The sequence below is a fragment of the Henckelia pumila genome, chromosome 3, assembly GCF_033568475.1.
Source record: "Henckelia pumila isolate YLH828 chromosome 3, ASM3356847v2, whole genome shotgun sequence".
Classification (NCBI taxonomy): Eukaryota; Viridiplantae; Streptophyta; class Magnoliopsida; order Lamiales; family Gesneriaceae; genus Henckelia; species Henckelia pumila.
Window position 1 is genome coordinate 2,295,593 of NC_133122.1, and position 19,533 is coordinate 2,315,125.

The 19,533-nt window shown below is 41.5% G+C and overlaps 1 protein-coding gene across 1 annotated transcript; it reads left to right on the forward strand.

The window, feature by feature from the left end:
* The first annotated feature begins 6,123 nt into the window (after nt 1-6,123).
* Nucleotides 6,124-6,642, forward strand: LOC140886530 (uncharacterized). Its single transcript, XM_073293131.1, has 2 exons — nt 6,124-6,355; nt 6,413-6,642. The coding sequence occupies exons 1-2, from the start codon at nt 6,124-6,126 to the stop codon at nt 6,640-6,642; spliced, it is 462 nt and encodes a 153-aa protein (XP_073149232.1).
* Nucleotides 6,643-19,533: the final 12,891 nt, after the last annotated feature.

Sequence of the window (19,533 nt, forward strand, 5' to 3'; positions counted from 1 at the left end):
TCAAGCGCATAGCCCCAAAACGAAGGTGGAAGCTCAGTGAAGCTCATCATGGATCGAACCATGTCCAACAAAGTTCGATTACGACGCTCCGATACACCATTAAGCTGTGGTGTCATAGGAGGAGTCCACTGAGAGAGAATCCCATTCTCTTTTAGATAGTCCAAAAAATCGGTACTTAAGTATTCTCCACCTCGATCCGATCGAAGTGCTTTAATACTTTTACCTAGCTTATTTTCTACTTCAGCCTTGAATTCTTTGAACTTTTCAAATGCTTCATACTTATATTTCATTAAATATAAATACCCATACCTTGAATAATCATCAGTAAAGGTAATGAAGTAGGTGTGGCCATGTTGAGTTCCAACTCTAAATGGACCACAAACATCTGTATGGATCAAATCCAATAGATTTTGACTACGCTCAGGTTTCCCCTTAAAAGGAGATTTAGTCATTTTCCCTTTTAGGCAGGATTCACAAGTAGGTAGAGAGTTAATATCAGACATATCAAACATGCCCTCTCCCACTAGCTTGTTCATCCTCCTTGAGGAAATATGACCTAGTCTAGCGTGCCAAAGGTTTGCCGGGTTTTGACTATCGATTTTCCTTTTGTTTGTTGTCGCCGGTTTATCAACATAATTTATTGGAACGTCTTTTAGTTTTAAGTTGTATAGATCGTTTTCAAGTTGTCCATTTCCAATTAAACATTCATTCTTGTAAATATTGCAAATCCCATTCACAAAATTGCAAGAATAACCATATCTATCTAGCATAGAAACAGAAATAATGTTTTTAATTAAATCCGGAACAAATAAAACATCTCTTAAAAATAACTTAAAACCGTTCTGCAAAATTAAACAAACATCTCCAATGGCTGTAGCTTCAACTCTGGAACCATTTCTGAGCCTCAGCTGGGTCTCACCCATTCTAAGCCTGCGACTTCTTGTCATCACCTGCAAATCATTGCAAATATGAGATCTACATCTGGTATCCAATACCCAAGAAGTAGTATTAAGAAAAACATTTTAATGTAAAACATACCCTTTGCAGTTCGCAACTGCTTGAGGTATTCCTTGCAGTTACGTTTCCAATGACCGGGTTTCTTGCAGTGATGGCAAACTTGTTTAGACTTGTCCAATTTTGCATGTAACATTTGGCCTTGAGATCATGGTCCAACCATTTCTCTAGTTCGGCCAACCTTTCGGCAGTTACATCAGCCGGGGCTGTTTTCGGAGAAGCCTTTTCTAACACTTTAGAAAATCTTTTCCGAACTTAGGACAATCTTAACTTATGGAATCATTCTGTATTGTTTGCGCCAATAAGTTTGTTTTGTTGGAGAATAGAAACATGTGGATTACTGAGATGAAACAGACAATTATCGATGATTGTTTAAGCAATTTACTAAGACATAAAATAGGCGAATTTAATTTTATGAATCTCACTCCCACTATTTTAACGATTTCACTACCCTATAGTGAAAACGGGAAACTTTTTCCTTAGTGAGAACATGGAGTCCAATTGACAAACTTATGGTCCCGAATAATATCAGCCAACCATAATTCTCAAAAGGTAGAGCCCAATTGCTTCCAAAGCAACCCCCATGTATTTACCTCATGTCCAATAAGGGCCCAATAATATGACGCCGTTTATAGTGACATGTCAAGATGACCCATCAATATTAAGTTGTGATGGACGATCGCCATGTGGATCCCCCAATAATATGAGCCGATCCCATGGGAGTTCCACCCAACTTACAACATGTGTCGATCCAATATACAGCTTTACGACGGACGGGCCCCCCCAATAATATGAGCCGGACCGTATCCGCGGGTAGCATCACATACATTGACCGTTGATGGAAGGTAGGAACATTTAAACAAATTTAAATTTCCTTTATTTATCTTGATATCAATTTTAAATCATATTTAAAATGAGGGATTTTTAATTATGAAAATTTGTCTCATCATTTTTCAATTTATTGTATGCTTGCCGGATTCATACAATTATGTCTAAAACATGCATACAATCATAATATCATATATTATATATAGGATGATCGATTCCATTTCTAATTGACTCGTGGTTGCCAATCACGAGTCTTAGTCCAATCCTAGGTAATATGCAGTATGCAATGCAATTCTATTACATTAGCTTCCAATTTACATTTCTTCGTCTTTATTGTCTGCTGGGCCCACCATCTTCAAATCTTGATCTCCCACTAAATCTAATGTATTTACAATAAATAGCAATGACAAGTAGGGGATACATTTTAGGGTGGGAACGGGCCATAAACCAAGCCCACTTTTATTACATATGACATTCATATTGGGCCATAAACCAGGCCCATTAATAAAACCAACAACAATAAAACAAATGTAAATTCCTAACATACACCTACAAAATTGGTCATGGCAATCGATCATCCTTATCCAATAACATTTAATTCAAAATTAATTTATTGGATATCATGCATATGGCAATTTAAATTTAAACAGGATAAAATCATATTTTATATATAAAATCATATTTTACATATAAAATCATATTTTACCTTTTATTAAATAAAATCATATTTTATCTACAGAATCTAATTTTATAGATAAAATCATATTTTACTTAATATATACATAAGATCAAATCTTATCATCAATTGTACCAAAAATAATTGATTTCAAAATTCAATTTAAGGATAAAATATTAAAATTTTCCAAAAATTCAAATTTATCCAAAAATCAATTTTAAAATTTTCGGACTCGAACAATTCGATCCGATGCCTCGTGAACCAATCAAAAACAATTTTTGACCGGACCAAAAATAAAATTTTAACACATTAAAATTAATTTAAATTAAAAAAAATAATTTTTTTCCCGCGGGCCGCCCGGGACACTCCCGGGCCGGCCCGCACCCGTGGGCGTGGGCCGGGGCAGCCCGGCTGCCCCTTTAGGGCAGCGCCGAGTGCTGCCCTGGGCGGCGCCGTGCACCGCCCTGGGCAGCGCCGAGCGCTGCCCTGCGCAGCGCTCTGCGCTGCGCTGCGCTACCCTGGCGGCGTTGAGCGCCGCCCCTGGGCGGCGACGTGTGCCGCCGTGGGCGGCGCTGTGCGCCCCCTTTGGGCGGCGCCGTGCGCCGCCCGGGGCAGCGACCGTCGCTGCCCCACCGGGCAGCGATCCAATCGCTGCCCGGGTTTTGCCCGAAAAAAAAATTTTTTTATTTAAAATATTTATTTTGTTTTAAAAAACCAAGACTCAAAAATTTTTGTACAATCGATTAATTTAATCGTTTGATCTGAGCAACCTGGCTCTGATACCACTGTTGGAAAACTCGCGTTCAGATCAATCACGATTGATACCCGGTGCAGCGGAAGTTTAAAAATTTTATTATGGAACAATTCCATAGTGTGGGTATCAACCGTTTAACGATTAAATTATAAGTGTGTGTAAAATTAAATAACAATTATTAAATTTTACCTTTAATCTCGAAGCGAGATTATTGGACACCAACGGATTTAATCTGCTCTTGTTGTCTCTCCCTGGAACTGATGAATATTCTGTCCTTCAATCAGGTCCACGAATGGAGGTTTAATCCCTCTGATAGATTGCACTAGAAAATCTATCAGAAGTTTTCTACGAAGAGAATAAACGAATTTGATTCGCTATTCCAGACTGCAATTCAAAATCACAGACCGGAATTTCTCACGCAGAGAAGGGAGGGGGGCGGCCGAATTTCTTTTGAGAGAGAGCTAGGGTTTTCGATTTTCTGTCTCTCAAATTATGACCAATTGTGTGTAATTTCTGTACTGCAATAACTTATTTATAATGCAGGCCACTAACACCTTAGGGCCCATTAGTCATAAGTTGAGGCCCGACAAGCAAAGCCCGCATGTTCAGAAATTAATATAAAATTCATCGTGACTCCGATTGATAAACCGATTTTACCAATGTGCACAGAAACCATTTCTGCACATTTTAAAGTCAAGATAAATTTTCCTGAATCCGAATTCAGTGGTTTCCAAAAATGTACATCCCTATGTCATTTTAGGAAATCCTACTCCCTTACTCTTATTTAAGAAGTCCAACTTCTTTATTCATTAAATTTAACTCTTTAAATTTAACTATCTCAACGGGGATTAAAACTCCATTACACTGTGTGACCCTCAATGGTTCAGGGATACAGCTAGCCGTGGGCTCACAACTCCTTGTGACTCAGAACAACACTTTCCGACTTGCCCAACGAATCATGGTAAAGCGCCTAGCAACATCGCCCCATGATTCCCTAGGTATCACTGATAGTGCCTACAAGAACCAGTAGATTTTGGTTAGTGTACAGTACGGTCCCTTCATCCATATATCCCGATCGAATCAACAACCATTGGTATATCGAGAGTCGCTCAAGATTCGATAACTATGCAATACATCTTGAAGATCAAATTAGTGACATCGCATGTGCTACTAAGAAACCATTTCTTAAATCACATCAAGTACTCTGGCCAGAGATTCGTCACACTAATATCTCCTCAGATCGCATAGGATATCCACATTCGCAAGTATGTGGTGAATCCTTGACAACAATGCATCGACTCCTATATGTGTTGTAACTGTACCCAATCCCGATACCTGATGACCCCCATAGAGTCGGTAAACGAGTCAAAGCACAGTACTAGCATATAGAGTCTCCATGATGTTTCAAGTAGTAAGGACTAATGGTGTACAACCAAAACCGCGGACTTTATCCACTCGATAAGTGATAACCACTTGGAAAGTCCGGATAGGGTAGTTCGATTATTCATCCTATGAATATCCATTTGCATGCTTCGAACATCTCCATGTTCCCTACCAATGAAACGTGGTACTCCGCATCGCAAATGCTAGTCTCAAACTCGAGCGATCCTTATCCTTATTATCGGACGGCTCAATCGACTAGGAACAGTTTAGAATATACAGTGACTATAAGATGTATTTCATGATAGACATCCCCATGTTCTACCACATCTTACATACACTATAGTATATTCAAGGTCTTTATCAAAACAACAATAGTATATCACAATATAACAATATGAAGAAAGATAAAGTCATTGCCATTAATAAAAGTGTAAATTATATTAAACAAAAGATCGTTTGTACAAAGAGTCATCAAAGCCCATAGCCACAAGTTGGCTCACTGGGCACCCACTCTTTCATGATATCCATGTCAAGATCATATACGAATCTTGATGGAAAAGAGTGTGATAGGAATCAATTCTTTATATATATGCGTTTACTTTATTCTTGATTCGAAATGTTTAGAGTCGATGTAAATTTATTTAACGCATGTATATGTTGATTATACTGAGAATTGTATTCTCACCGGAGTTTATCCGGCTGTTGTATTATTTTGTATGTGTGCATGACGACAGATGGGGCAGGAGCTGGCCAAAGTCGACGAGGGTTGCTCATGAGAGAAGATTAGACGTGGACTCGGGTTGTTTATAGCTGAATCGATGTGTATAGTCCTAGCAAGCATGTTAGAAAACACTTATGAATATTTATCTTGAGAAGTTGATGAACACTTGTGTAGTTTCATGCTTTTGTTGGATTCCAAACTATTAGATTGTTGTTTAATTAATGATGTTTAATTACTAATTGCACTAAGAATGAGATTAGCAACCCGAGGCCCCACAACAGGTGGTATCAGAGCGAGGTTAGTTCTTGGACTGAACTAGAATGAGCAGGGTAGATCGAGTCTATTTGGTTGTTTATGTATTCTTGAAGCATGTTTACTATCTGAACTGATTTATTAAAGCTTTGAGAATTGCATGCTACCTGCTTATCTGATTTGATTTTAAGCATGTCTTGACAGAGACTGAATCAGAACTCGATCTCTTGAGAAGGCATTATAGTGCTAATCAGAGGAGGACTGAAACAGATTTGTTAGATCTGATATTGAATTGTGTACTAATCTTTTTGATAATCAGATATGTCTCGAAGACCATAGACTAGACAGACTGGCACAGTTCCGTTGCCAGAACAGGAAGTGATAGCACTGACAATGCCACAAGCAACAGAAGCACAGAGAGTAGAACCAACAGTGCCATAGGAAACCGAAATTCCTAGAACTGAACAAGGTAGTACTTCAAGAGATACGGGGGATATGACTGCTACTCCGATGGAAACTCTGTTGAAATGTTTTAAGTCGTTTAAACCGCCAACACTGAAAGGAACTGAAAATTATGTGGAATTTGAGAGTTGGCTCGAGGATATTGAAGAGTTATTTGAATCCCTTGACTATGCCGACGTTCTTCGAGTCAAACTTGTGATACACCAACTACATGAAGTTGCAAAAGGTTGGTGGATAGCAACACGAAGAGCACTGGAGCATCGAGGTACGGTCATTACATGGTCTTTTTTAAAAACTATTTTCTATCAACGATTCTTCCCAGTGTCTTATAGAAAGGAAAAAGGAGCAGAATTTTCTAGCGTGCAGCAAGGTCAATTTAACATTGAACAGTATGGTGCCAAATTTACGAGTCTGCTGAAATTTGATCCCCATGTAGTAGACATTGATGAAGCTCAAGCTGACCAGTTCATTAATGGGTTGAATCCAGATATTTTTACTCTAGTGAATTCGGGACGACCAAACAACTTTGCCGATGCTCTTAATCGTGCATAGGGGGCTGAATCTGGATTATTGAGACAACGAGGAGAACCGTTTGTGCCATCACCAGTGAGACAACCCCAAGAACAGCCACAGATTCCACCACCACCTTGATTTGAAGGAGGAGGTAGTAGTAGTGGTAAGAAGAATTTCTTTAAAGCGGTCTGGAGGTAGTTCTTCAAGCTCAAGTGGATCCAAACAGTTTAGAGCTAGACAGAAGTATAGTGGTTCTGAGATGTACTGTACCAAGTGTGGAGGTCGTCATGCCAACAACCAGTGTTTCACAATGTTTGGTAGCTGTCATATTTGCAATCAAACAAGACATTTTGCGAGAGTATGCCCACAGCGTGGTGTTGGAAGTTCACAAGGTGCAGGATCATCGAGATCAATGGCTCAATCTGAGAGACAAGCATCTCTGTTCATTCGGTCCAACCACAGACTTAGCAACAAGGTAGACAAGGAGGAAGTCAGACTGTGAGTCAACCTCTAAGGCATCAAGCTCGAGTGTTTGCTTTGACTGAGGAGCAGGCACAGGCATCACCTGATGATGTGATAACAGGTACTTGTTCTCTTTGCGGTTATCCTGCTTATGTGCTAGTTGATACAGGAGCTTCTCATACATTTATTTTTGAGCAATTTGCGTTATTGCATTCATTACCTGTTGAACCATTATCTGCTATTGTAACCATTTCATCACCTTTAGGAAAAGGTATTGTGTCTATGAAATCAGTTAGACATTGTACATTGCAGTATGACGGTAATGAGACTGAAATTGAATGTATTGTTCTTGGCTTGCCCGACTTTGATTGTATTGTTGGCATAGACATGTTAACCAAGTACAGGGATACGGTTGATTGAGTTTAGAAGGTTGTACGTTTTAGACCTGAGATGGATGATGAATGGAGATTTTATGGTAAAGGTTCAAATTCTTGTATTCCTTTGATATCTGTTCTATCCATGGCACGTTTATTGCAGAAAGGAGAAGAGGTATTTCTTGTATAGTAGATGTGACGAACTAGCCCAAAATTGGCTGATTTTCCAGTGGTTAGTGAATTTGCTGATGTCTTTCCTGATGAGATTCCAGGATTGCCTCCATTTCAAGATATAGATTTCAGCATTGAACTGATTCTAGGTACACAACCTATTTCAAAAGCACCTTACCAAATGGCACCAGTTGAATTGAAAGAGTTGAAAGAACAGTTGGAAGATCTATTAGCCAAAGGGTACATTAGAACGAGTGTTTCTCCTTGGGGTGCACCGGTACTTTTTGTACAAAAGAAGGACGGAACAATGAGATTGTGTATTGACTACCGACAACTGAACAAAGCAACGGTAAAGAATCGTTATCCTTTACCTCGAATTGATGATTTGTTTGATCAGTTGCAGTGTTCGTCGGTATATTCTAAAATTGATTTGAGATCCGGCTAACATCAATTGAGAGTAAGAGATGAAGATGTATCGAAAACTGCATTTCGAACGAGGTATGATCATTTTGAATTCATTGTAATGCCGTTTGGTTTAACGAATGCTCCATCGGTCTTTATGTGTCTTATGCATCGAGTTTTTATCTTGATGATTTCGTTATCATATTTATTGACGATATTTTTATCTATTCCAAGAACCAATGTGATCATGCTGGCCATTTGAGAACAGTTCTGAAGACTTTAAGAGCCGAAATACTGTATGCCAAGCTATCTGAATGTGAGTTTTGGTTGCAAAAGGTAGTATATTTCTCGTTTATATTATATTCGGAGACGGTATTTCTGTTGATCCGAGTAAGGTTGAAGCAGTGATTAGTTGGCCTAGACCGACGTCTGTACCAGAGATGCTGTAGTGACCCTTACCTGGATCACCTACTAAACAGATATCAGAATAAAACTGCGGAAACCATAAACATTATACAATCCCAAGTAAAGGAATCTGTAATTAATCCAATAATATACAAACAAATCGAATAGTTGTATAAACCCAAACAACAGTAATAAAACCTAGACGAAGCTCCAGCTGGCCAACCACTGACTAGCCCCTCCTAGATCCACCCTCCTCGTCCAATCGCAAACCTGCCCCATGGAATAGGGTGTCCAAAAAATACAGAGTACGAGACGTGAGCATAAAACGCTCAGTGCGAGAGTATGAGTATACATGCATGCAAAGTGAACTCCCTATAGACTCGAGGTCAAGGATCAGATAACAGAGACAGACCGGGCCCTGGTATGTAGCACGCTGTGCCGTCACTTCAGGAGGTGGCTCCCATACCGAGATAACCGTGGATACGCCGGATCCAAATCGATGGAAGTCCATCCACTAACAGGATAGGGTACAACCCTACTAACAGACATCTCGAAAGAGATACAGCAAGATGCAAATGAATGCAGCATAATATCATGGCATATAAATCATGCAGTCACATAATACATGCATACTCAGTCAGGATATCTCGAACAGTACTTTCGTACCTCAAAACGGTGCAAGCTCTACCAACTCTAGGTCCACGCCTATAGTCTGCTCTACACTGCCAAATGATACTATTATCATTAAGGTGCTCTAAAAGCCTTAACTAAGCTATTGCATACTCCCAAATATTTATAGGAAGCAAAAGCTATACCTTCATCCGTCGTTAGCCCTTTGATGTCGATACCTCCAGAACTTGGGCACAACTCCGCTACGACTACCGAATGCCTCGCCGACCTCCGAACCAAGCCTAAGAAGACTAGAACAGCTCCAAAAGGACTAGAATGGAAAGGAGAACTCGGAATTGGCAAATGAAAGTGAATCCTCGGCCTTCTATTTATAGACATCGATCGGAACTTCCGATTCTTGATCGGAACGTCCGAACCTCGATCGGAACGTCCGATCCTGCCATCGGAGCTTCCGAAGATCCTGATCTGCCACGTGTCAAAATATCACTAGTTGACTCCGGATAGGGGTGATCGGAGCTTTCGATCCTGATCGGAGCTTCCGATCCAACCACACGTCATGCCTGACGTAATAACATCGGTGCCTCCGATCGCTCATCGGAGCTTCCGATCCTGTTCGGAGCTTCCGATCATGCCTTCGAAGCTTCCGATCCGTCCGATACCCAATTCAATTAATTAGTATTAATCCTTTAATTACTCAATTAGGGTACGGGCTACTACATTCTCCCCCACTTAAGATATTTCGTCCTCGAAATCAGATCTTAAGTACCGAATGCAAATACAGAAATCAGAAACATTCTTTATTCAAATCAAACGTTACAAAGTTTGCAACTGAATACAACTCAAAGAATGAAATCAAAACAACTCAAGATGGTCTTTACGCATCCTGTCCTCAAGCTCCCAAGTAGCTTCCTCGGTACCTCGGCGTTGCCACTGAACTAAAACCAAAGGAATGAATTTTTTCCGTAAAACTTTATCCTTATAATCCAGGATACGAAGAGGTTTCTCAACATAAGTCAAATCCTTGTCTACCTGAATCTCAGATCGTTGCAGAATATGAGATTCATCCGCCACATACCGTCGCAACAGAGATACATGGAACACGTCGTGAATACTGGATAGATGCGGTGGCAAAGCTAGCCGATAAGCCAAATCGCCAATGCTCTCCAAGATCTCAAACGGACCGATAAATCTGGGAGACAACTTGCCCTTAAGGCCAAATCTGAGAATCTTGCGGAAAGGTGACACTCTCAGAAACACTTTCTCCCCGACCTCGAACTGCAAAGGCCTACGCTTGATATTAGCATAGCTGGCCTGATGACCTTGTTTAGTCTTAATCCATTTCTTGATTTGATCAACAATGTTTATCGCCTGCTGGATAAACTCCGGTCCCTCAGCCTGTCTCTCCCCCACTTCTTCCCAGAAGAGTGGAGTACGACAACGTCGCCCATACAACGCCTCAAAAGGGGCCATCCCAGTACTAGTGTGATAGCTGTTGTTGTAAGAGAACTCGATCAACGACAAATGATCCTGCCAAGCTGAACCAAAATCCATGACACACGCTCTAAACATATCCTCTAACATACGGATAGTGCGCTCTGACTGACCATCAGTCTCCGGATGATAGGCTGTACTCAAACTGAGAGTAGTACCCATCGCACGCTGAACACTCCCCCAGAATCTAGAAGTAAACCTGGGGTCCCGATCGCTGACAATGCTCACAGGCACTCCATGAAGTCGGACGATCTCCTGAATGTACAACCGTGCCATGCGATCCACAGAGTACTCTCGGCTATAGGCAATGAAATGCGCTGACTTGGTGAGTCGGTCCACCACAAACCAGATAGCATCACAGTTCCTCGGGGATACCGGCAAATGGGTCACAAAGTCCATAATGATAAACTCCCATTTCCATTCAGGAATAGGCAGACTGTGAAGCAATCCTCCAGGTCGTCGGTGCTCTTCCTTGACCTATTGACACACAAAACATCTCGAAACAAACTGATAAACACAGCGTTTCATTCCCTTCCACCAGAAACGAGTACGGAGATCCTTGTACATCTTGTTGCTCCCAGGATGAATACTCAGCTTCGTGCGATGCGCCTGAGACAAAATCTCCTCTCGCAACTCTTTATCCTGCGGAATCACAAGCCTACCAGACAAACACAGAAAGCCATCTGACTGATAATGAAATCCAGACGAGCTACCCTCATTAGCTAGATGAGCTAAACGCTGGGTCTTCGAATCAGACATCTGAGCATCTCGGATCCGTGAATACAAGGCTGGCTCAGATAATATCGCAAACATCTGGATACTATGCATACCTTTCTTATGCTTGAAGGTATAACCTGAAGTACAACAGTCACTAATCGCACTAGACATCGAACAAGTCTGAAGTGCGGATAGTCGCACCTTGCGACTCAAAGCATCAGCGGTGAGATTAGCAGCTCCCGGATGGTACTTAATCTCGCAATCATAGTCCTTAAGCAAGTCCATCCAACGTCTCTGCCTCATGTTCAACTCTGCCTGAGTGAACAAATATTTGAGACTCTTATGGTCGGTGAAGATCTCAAATTTCTCGCCATACAGATAATGACGCCAGATCTTCAAAGCGAACACAATGGCTGCTAATTCCAAATCATGGACTGGGTAGTTGTCCTCGTGAAGCTTCAGCTGTCTAGAAGCGTATGCGATCACATGCCCATTCTGAGTCAGGACACAGCCTAACCCCTGAAGAGAAGCATCCGTGTAAACTACATACCCTCCAGATCCTGACGGTAATGCCAACACCGGCGCAGAAGTCAACCGCCGTCGAAGCTCACGGAAATTCTCCTCACACTCGGAGGACCACTCAAAATCCACACCCTTGCGGGTAAGCTGCGTCAACGGTCGAGCTAACTGAGAGAAGTTCAGAATGAAGCGACGATAATACCCTGCTAGACCCAGAAAACTACGGATCTCAGCAACTGTCGTCGGACGCGACCAATTAAGTACCGCTTCAATCTTGCTTGGATCAACAGAAATCCCTTCCCTGGATATGATATGGCCAAGAAAGACCACTCTATCCATCCAGAACTCACACTTGCTCAGCTTGGCATACAACTGCTCATCTCGAAGAGTCTGCAGTACCAACTGCAAGTGAGAAACATGCTCTTCCGTATTACGCGAATACACTAAGATGTCATCAATGAAGACCACGACAAACTTGTCCAAATACTCCCTGAAGACAAGGTTCATCAAATCCATGAATATAGCCGGCGCATTAGTCAAACCAAATGGCATCACTAGAAACTCGTAATGCCCATAGCGAGTACGTAATGCAGTCTTGGCTACGTCCTGATCACGGACTCTCAACTGATGATACCCAGATCTCAAGTCAATCTTGGAGTAAACTGATGTGCCCTGCAGCTGGTCAAACAAGTCATCAATACGAGGCAATGGATACTTGTTCTACACAGTGACTCGATTCAGCTGCCGATAGTCAATGCACAGCCGCATCGACCCATCCTTCTTCTTCACGAAGAGAACAGGAGCTCCCCAAGGAGATACACTAGGACGAATGTACCCCTTGTCCAAAAGATCCTATAGCTGATTCTTCAACTCACGCATCTCTGACGGAGCCAGACGATACGGTGCTCTAGAAATAGGCGAAGTACCCGGCATCAACTCTATGCCAAACTCGACTTCCCTAGCAGGAGGAAAACCCGGAATCTCATCAGGAAACACATCTGGAAATTCATCCACAACAGGAATGCTCTCTATCCCAATACTCTCAGCGGACAAATCAACTGCATAGATAAGGTAGCCTTCCCCGCCAGACTCCAGAGCTCGACAGGCTCTCAAAGCTGATACCAAAGGCATCGGAGGTCGCGCTCCCTCACCATAGAAAAACCAGCTCTCACTCCCCTTCGGATGAAAGCGTACTAATCTCTGATAGCAGTCCACTGAAGCTCGATAGGTAGTTAACACATCTATTCCCAAAATGCAATCAAAGTCGTCCATCGCCAGGACCATGAGATTTGCTAACAGAATGTTCCCTTCAAACTCTAAAGGGCAACCCATCACTAGACGCTTAGCCAAAGCAGATTGGCCCGTCGGAGTAGAAACAGACATCACTACGTCTAGTGCAATGCATGGCAACTTATGCCTCTTAACAAAACGTGCAAAAATGAAGGAATGAGATGCACCAGTGTCAATAAGTACAAAAGCAGGTATACCATAAAGCAGAAATGTACCTGCGATGACTTTCTCATTCTCCTCCACAGCCTGATCATGTCTCAGGGCAAACACCTGGCTAGAAGCTCGTGGCCTCAAATGAGAACTCCCAGCAGACTGTCCCTGCGACCTCTGCTGAACGGTGGTCTGAGAACCCGATCCTGAACTAGAACCAGAACCACCTCCCCCAGACAGTGGACAATTCCTCCGGATATGACCAGTCTCTCCACAATGGAAACAAGCTCCAGAAGTTCTACGACACTTGTCGGATGGATGGTTCTTCCCACAGTGATCACACTTGTCCTTCTTACCAAAACGAACAACACCTCCAGAACCAGAGGAAGAAGAAGATCAAGACTTCATGAAAGTTTGGGCACGGGGACCCAAAGAACTAGCAGGTCTCGACTGAGAGAAAGACTTGTTCCGCCGAATGCTGTCTTCTGCCTGGTGGCAACGGCTCACTAAACCCTCGTAGGACATGTCGTCGCCAACCGCCACACGGTCATGGATCTCAGGGTTAAGGCCCTGAAGGAACAGATTATACTTCATCTCTGAGCTATTAGCAATCTCGGGGCAATAGGATAGCAGATCAAAGAACCTCTGCTGATACTCATCGATAGACATGGCTCCCTGTCGCAGACTCAGTAGCTCGCCTGCCTTCGACTGACGGAGTGCAGGAGGAAAATACCGCTTTTGGAAAGCTGTGCGGAACTCGGCCCAGGTGGCCACTCCTCTCGCTGCAACAAAAGGTGCAGAAGTAAACCTCCACCACCTGCGCGCACGCCCATCCAGAAGATAGCCCAGGGTCTCCACCTTCTGCTCATCGGTGCATTGGAAAGTCTGAAATGTCATCTCCATGAGGTCTAACCAATTCTCTGCATCCTCCGGAGACTCACCTCCAACTAAGGGCTTAGGACCCATAGCTAAGAATCGAATCACAGTGAAACGCTCGTCGTCATGGTGACGTTGACGCCGTTCTCGACGAGGCTCCCGGTCGGCATCACCCCAACGCCCACCAACACTGCCATGAGAACTCCGGTCGTCACGATTTGACATCTACAAAAATACCTCAAGATGAGACTAAATCCCAAGAATTCTTTTGCATGCTCTGATACCATAAATGTAGTGACCCTTACCTGCATCACCTACTAAACAGATATCAGAATAAAACTGCGGAAACCATAAACATTATACAATCCCAAGTAAAGGAATATGTAATTAATCCAATAATATACAACCAAATCGAATAGCTGTATAAACCCAAACAACAGTAATAAAACCTAGACGAAGCTCTAGCTGGCCAACCACTGACTAGCCCCTCCTGGATCCACCCTCCTCGTCCAATCGCAAACCTGCTCCATGGAATAGGGTGTCCAGAAAATACAGAGTACGAGACGTGAGCATAAAACGCTCAGTGCGAGAGTATGAGTATACATGCATGCAAAGTGAACTCCCTATAGACTCGAGGTCAAGGATCAGATAACAGAGACAGATCGGGCCCTGGTATGTAGCACGTTGTGCCGTCGCTTCAGGAGGTGGCTCCCACACCGAGATAACCGTGGATACGCCGGACCCAAATCGATGGAAGTCCATCCACTAACAGGATAGGGTACAACCCTACTAACAGACATCTCGAAAGAGATACAGCAAGATGCAAATGAATGCAGCATAATATCATGGCATATAAATCATGCAGTCACATAATACATGCATACTCAGTCAGGATATCTCGAACAGTACTTTCGTACCTCAAAACGGTGCAAGCTCTACCAACTCTAGGTCCACGCCTATAGTCTTCTCTACACTGCCAAATGATACTACTATCATTAAAGTGCTCTAAAAGCCTTAACTAAGCTATTGCATACTCCCAAATATTTATAGGAAGCAAAAGCTATACCTTCATCCTTCGTTAGCCCTTTGATGTCGATACCTCCAGAACTTGGGCACAACTCCGCTACGACTATCGAACGCCTCGCCGACCTCCGGACCAAGCTTAAGAAGACTAGAACAGCTCCAAAAGGACTAGAATGGAAAGGAGAACTCGGAATTGGCAAATGAAAGTGAAGCCTCGTCCTTCTATTTATAAACATCGATCGGAACTTCCGATCCTTGATCGGAACGTCCGAACCTCGATCGGAACGTCTGATCCTGCCATCGGAGCTTCCGAAGGTCCTGATCTACCACGTGTCAAAATATCACTAGTTGACTCCGGATAGGGGTGATCGGAGCTTCCGATCCTGATCGGAGCTTTCGATCCAACCACACGTCATGCCTGACGTAATAACATCGGTGCCTCCGATCGCTCATCGGAGCTTCCGATCCTGTTCGGAGCTTCCGATCATGACTTTAGAGCTTCCGATCCGTCCGATACCCAATTCAATTAATTAGCATTAATCCTTTAATTACTCAATTAGGGTACGGGCTACTACAGATGCGGAGTTTTTTTGGGTTTAACAGGTTATTATCATTGCTTTATCAAAAATTTCTCAAGTATTGCCAAACCTATTCCTCAACTCACACAGAAGAATGCATCGTTTATTTAGAGAGAGGCTTGTGAAGATAGTTTTATTGAGTTGAAGAAGAGGTTGACTTGTGCACCGGTCTTGACTATACCTTCAGGTACTGGTTATTTCACTCTTTATTGTGATGCTTCTCACATGGGACTAGGATGTGTGCTGATGCATCGAGATCATGTTTTTGCTTATGCTTCGAGACAGTTGAAGCCACATGAGACGAGATATACAATTCATGATCTTGAATTGGCAGTCATCGCCTTTGCATTGAAGATATGGCGACATTATTTGTACGGTGAGAAGTTCAAAATTTATTCTGATCATAAGAGTCTGAAATATTTGTTTATGCAATCTGAATTGAACATGAGACAACGAAGATGGTCAGATTTGTTGAAGGACTTTGATTGCGAAATCAAATATTATCCAGGAAAATCAAATGCTGCTGCAGATTCCCTAAGTAGGAAGCTATGTGCTTTATCCTTATCTACTGTAGGTGTATCTCATTTGATTGAAGATTGTTGCATCTCGGGGTTAACATTTGATACAGATATGAGGCCTATTCACGTTTGTGAGATTCGAGCTGAGCCTAAATTTTTTATTCGAATCAAGGATGCACAGAAGAAAGATCAGGGTATTCAGAAATCAGTTCAAATGGTTAAGTTTGGAAATCAATCTGAATATAAGGTCAGTGCTGATGATATCTTATATATGAATAACCGACTTGTTGTTCCAAATGTTTCTGATCTGAAACAGCTGATATTGAAAGAAGCTCATTGTAGTAGATACAGTATTAATCCTGGTGGCAGGAAAATGTATAATGATTTGAAGATTCATTACTGGTGGAAACAAATGAAATAAGATGTCGTTGAATACGTGTCTAGATGTCTGAATTGAAAGAGTGGGTGCCCGGTGAGCCAACTTGTGGCTAAGGGCTTTTATGACTCTATGTATAAACAATCTTTTGTTTAATATAATTTACACTTTTATAATGGCATTTACTTTATCTTTTATCATATTATTATGTTGTGACATACTATAAGATGTTTAGATGAAGACCTTGAATATACTATAGTGTATGTAAGATGTGGTGGCACATGGGGGTGGCTTTCATGAAACACATCTTATAGTCACTGTATATTCTAAACAGTTCCTAGTCGATTGAGCCGTCCGTTAATAAGGATAAGGATCGCTCGAGATTGAGACTAGCATTTGCGATGCCGAGTACCACGTTTCATTGGTATGGAACATAGAGATGTTCAAAGCATGCAAATGGATATTCATACGATGAATGATCGAACTACCCTATCCGAACTTTCCAAGTGGTTATCACTTATCGAGTGGATAAAGTCCGCGGTTTTGGTTGTACACCATTACTCCTTACTACTTGAAACATCATTGAGACTCTATATGCTAGTACTGTACTTTGACTCGTTTACCGACTCTATTGGGGTCATCAGGTGTCGAGATTGGGTACAGTTACGACACATATAGGAGTCGATGCTTTGTTGTCAAGGATTCACCACATACTTGCTAGTGTGGATATCCTATGCAATCTGAGGAGATATTAGTGTGACGAATCTCTGGCCAGAGTACATGATGTGTTTTAAGAAATGGTTTCTTAGTAGCACATGTGATGTCACTATTTGATCTTCAAGATGCATTGCATAGTTATCGAATCTCGAACGACTCTCGATTTACCAATGGTTGTTGATTCGATCGGGATATATGGATGAAGGGACCGTACTGTAAGCTAACCAAAATCTATTGGTTCTTGCAGGCACTATTAGTGATACCTAGGGAATCATGGGGCGATGTTGCTAGGCGCTCTTACCATGATTCGATGGGCAAGTCGAAAATTGTTGTTCCGAGTCACAAGGAGTTGTGAGCCCACGGCTAGCTGTATCCCTGAACCATTGAGAGTCACACAAGTAATGGATTTCTAATCCCCATTGAGATAGTTAAATTTAAAGAGTTAAATTTAATGAACAAAGAAGTAGGACTTCTTATATCAGAGTAGAAGAGTAAGATTTCCTAAAATGACATAGGGATGGGCATTTTTGGAAATCACTGAATTCGGATTCAGAAAATTTATCTTGACTTTAACAGATGCAGAAATGGTTTCTGTGCACATTAGTGAAATTGGTTTATCAATCTGAGTCACGATGAATTTTATATTAATTTCTGAACATGCGGGCTTTGCTTGTCAGGCTTGAACTTATGACTAATGGGCCCTAAGCTTTTAGCAGCCCACATTATAAATAAGTTATTGCAGTACAGAAATTACACAACAAAAGGCATAATTTTCGAAAACACTAGGTTTTTCTCTCTAGTGGCCGCCGCCCCCTCTCCTCTCTCTGTCGAAAATTCCAGCCTGTGAATTTCGAATTTGCAGTCTGGTTTAACGGATCAAATTCGTTAATTCTCTTCGTAGAAACTTTTGATAGATTTTCTAGTGCAATCTATCAGAGGGATTAAACTTCTATTCGTGGACCTGATTGAAGAATTGTTCGTCCATCAGTTCCTGGGATATACAACAAGAGCAGAGTTATCTGTTGGTGTCCATAATCTCGTTTCGAGATTCAAGGTAAAAATTTAATTGTTATTTAATTTTTACACGCACAATTTAATCGTAAAGTTTTGATACCCATGATATGGAATCGTTCCATATAAAATATTAAAACTTCCGCTGCCTAGAGTATCAATTCTGATTGATCTGAACACCGTTTTCCAACAGTGGTATCAGAGACAGGTTGCTCAGATCAAGCGATTAAATTAATCGATTGTACAAAATGTTTAAGCCTCGGTTTTTGAAACAAAACAAATTTTTAAAATTAAATTTTTGACGGGCAAAACATGGGCAGCGATTGGATCGCTGCCCAGCGCAGCGCAGCGCAGGGCAGCGATGTGATCGCTGCCCGGCCCGAGCCCCTTTTGGGGCGCGGGCTGCCTGGGATCGTCCCGGGCGGCCTGGGAAAATTAATTTTATTTTTAATTAAAATTTTAATATGTTAAAATTCTATTTTTGGTCCGATCGAAAATTGTTTTTGATTGGTCCACGAGGCGTCGGATCGAATTGTTCGAGTCCGAAAATTTTAAAATTGATTTTTGGATAAAATTTGAATTTTTGGAAAATTTATAGATTTTATCCGTTAAATCAGATTTTATGAAATTAATTATTTTTGGTACAATTGATGATAAGATATGATCTTATGGAAATATTGAGTAAAATATGATTTTATGTATAAAATTGGATTTTATATGTAAAATATGATTTTATTTGATAAAAAGATAAAATATGATTTTGTATGTAAAATAAGATTTTATATATGGAATATGATTTTATCCTTTTTAATTTAATTGCCATTGCATGTTATCCAATAAATTAATTTTGAATTAAATATTATTGGATAAAGATGATCGATTGCCATGACCAATTTTGTAGGTGTATGTTAGGGAATTTACATTTGTTTTTATTGTTGTTGGATTTATTAATGGGCCTGGTTTATGGCCCGTTCCCACCCCTTAAAATGTATCCCCTACTTGTCATAGTTATTTATTGTAAATACATTATACTTAGTGGGAGATGAAGATTTGAAGACGGAGGTGGGCCCAGCAGACAATAAAGACTGAAGAAATGTAAATTGGAAGCACAATGTAATAGGATTGCATTGCATACTTGCGTATCACCTAGGATTGGACTTAGACTCGTGATTGGCAACCACGGGTCGATTAGTAATGGAATCGATCATCCTAAAATATAA

Coding starts and splice junctions, on each gene's coding strand:
- LOC140886530 (XM_073293131.1), top strand. CDS start 6,124: ATGACTGCTACTCCGATGGAAACTCTGTTGAAATGTTTTAAGTCGTTT. Junction 6,356..6,412: donor AAGAGCACTGGAGCATCGAG/GTACGGTCATTA, acceptor GATTCTTCCCAG/TGTCTTATAGAAAGGAAAAA.